Here is a 2,047-nt window from a genome sequence, read left to right as displayed (position 1 = left end):
CTATACTACATTGTTTATTCTGAGATACAGGTTAGCATTGTAAAGCTGGGCTTACACCGGAGTTTATAACAAAAGTTTTCAACATTTTTGTTATTAACTGATGTTAATAACAAAAGTCATTAACCTTTTTTTGGCTGCTAGCTTTGTTATCAACAAATGGATCAATGGATGAAATAAATCTTGTAAATAACAAGGAATTTTATGTTGAAAACACGATTTTATATGCTTCTATTTTAAAGTTTTTATAAACACCGGAGTTTATAACTAAAGTTTACGACATTTTTGTCATTAACTGATGTTAATAACAAAAGTCATTACCTTTTTTTGGCTGCTAGCTTTGTTATCAACAAATGAATAAAGTAAATCTTGTAAATAAAAATGAATTTTTTTGTTGAAAACACGAGTTATTAACATTTTTCATGAGAAATTTTCGACGATTCAGTCAAGTTAATAACTTTTTGTTAATAACTACGGTGTAAACGTAGCTCAACACTGCAAATTGGCTTCCAAGAGTTGGTGGACACCAGGAGAATTTTTAAGGCCGGTTTCCGAGCTCGGGATTTGGCCAAGTCCTAGACTTAAAACAGCTGGAATCAGAAAATTAAATTTCCAAAACGAGGCGTAGTCGCAGTTTTATTTTCTCATTTCCATAATTTGAAACGTTTCTCCTTGACGAAATTAAACATGTCTAAATAACTCAGAATAGCTGAAGCTTTACACTATTTTCTCTTCATTTTATTTTGTGTTTAATTTTCTAGTTTTTTTGAAATTTAATTCAAACGTGACTATGACAATGACTGCGACTACGCCCCGTTTCGGAAAGCCAATTTTTTGACTCCAGCTGTTCACAGTCTAGGACCATAGAGAAACGATAACATAAGCTATTGTTTCTCTATGCTAGGACTTTGCCCTATGCGGAAACTGGCCCTAAAAGACTTACTGAAAGTTAAAATAAGCAAGTTATGTAATTTCTTGTGTTGTGTAATTATGTAATTATGTTCTTTATGTAAATATGTGTTGTGTAATTTGAGTTACTATAGGAAAATAATATTATTAAGATGTAATTTTAATTATGTGAATCTCACAAATACTATAGGTGTCTCTTCTTCCTATGAATTGACGTTTTAGATTGATTGATTAGTAATTGATAGTAACACAATGAATTTTTATTGTGTGTTTCAGCACACAGACGCATGCGAACAGTGACCAATTACTTCCTGGTGAACCTGAGCGTCTCGGACCTGATGATGTCGCTGCTCAACTGTGTCTTCAACTTCATCTTCATGTTGAACTCGCACTGGCCATTTGGATCGGTCTACTGCACCATCAACAATTTTGTCGCCAACGTCACAGTCGCCGCCTCTGTATTCACACTGGTCGCCATCACGCTCGATAGGTGAGTTACCCAACATTTGAAATATTGAAAAAATATTGGCAAACATTTCAAACATTTATTATATGGAGCGGAAACTTGGGTGACCAAGCAAAAAACAATATGCAGAGTTCACACAGCAGAGATACGTTTCTTTCACAGGGTGAAAGGTTGCACAAAGTTGGACAGATTCCGCAATGACGATATCAGAATAATGAAATCTTATAGTAGATCATTGGTAGACTTATTGTAGACTTATTGATAGACTTATTGTAGACTTATTGTTAGACTTATTGGTAGACTTATTGGTAGACTTATTGGTAGACCATGAAAAAGATGTTAGGTGTACAAGTTATATCCTTTGAAATCGAAACTGGTGTGTACCTGTGTACTGCTGTGGTTTCCTAATCCTGGAAAGATGAAGAAGAGAAGAAGAAGAAGAAGAAGAAGAAGAAGAAGAAGAAGAAGAAGAATCATTTTCAAAAGACAACCATTAATATTTCAAGAACCATTTTCCAATGGTTGAAACCTTTGAATCATTCAAAAAATATTAGAAACATTGGAATACATCAGAAGCGTGCATGAAAGATATTTGAGAAGTATACAACCACGCTCACTAATCTAGAGCACAAAGAGGAGAACATTACTTCTTCTCTCACTTCTTCTCTGTGTCTA

The 2,047-nt window shown here is 34.1% G+C and overlaps 1 protein-coding gene across 1 annotated transcript; it reads left to right on the top strand.

Moving 5' to 3' along the window:
- Nucleotides 1–1,187: 1,187 nt before the first annotated feature.
- On the top strand, nucleotides 1,188–1,396 carry LOC111060029 (tachykinin-like peptides receptor 86C; the record flags this gene model as incomplete). Its single annotated transcript, XM_022347662.2, has 1 exon — nucleotides 1,188–1,396. A coding segment is annotated over exon 1 (203 nt), but the record flags the coding sequence as incomplete, so codon positions are not given.
- Between the last annotated feature and the right edge of the window lie 651 nt (nucleotides 1,397–2,047).

The sequence above is a fragment of the Nilaparvata lugens genome, unplaced genomic scaffold (assembly GCF_014356525.2).
Source record: "Nilaparvata lugens isolate BPH unplaced genomic scaffold, ASM1435652v1 scaffold5294, whole genome shotgun sequence".
Lineage (NCBI taxonomy): Eukaryota > Metazoa > Arthropoda > Insecta > Hemiptera > Delphacidae > Nilaparvata > Nilaparvata lugens.
This window is presented reverse-complemented; position numbering and strand designations above follow the sequence as displayed.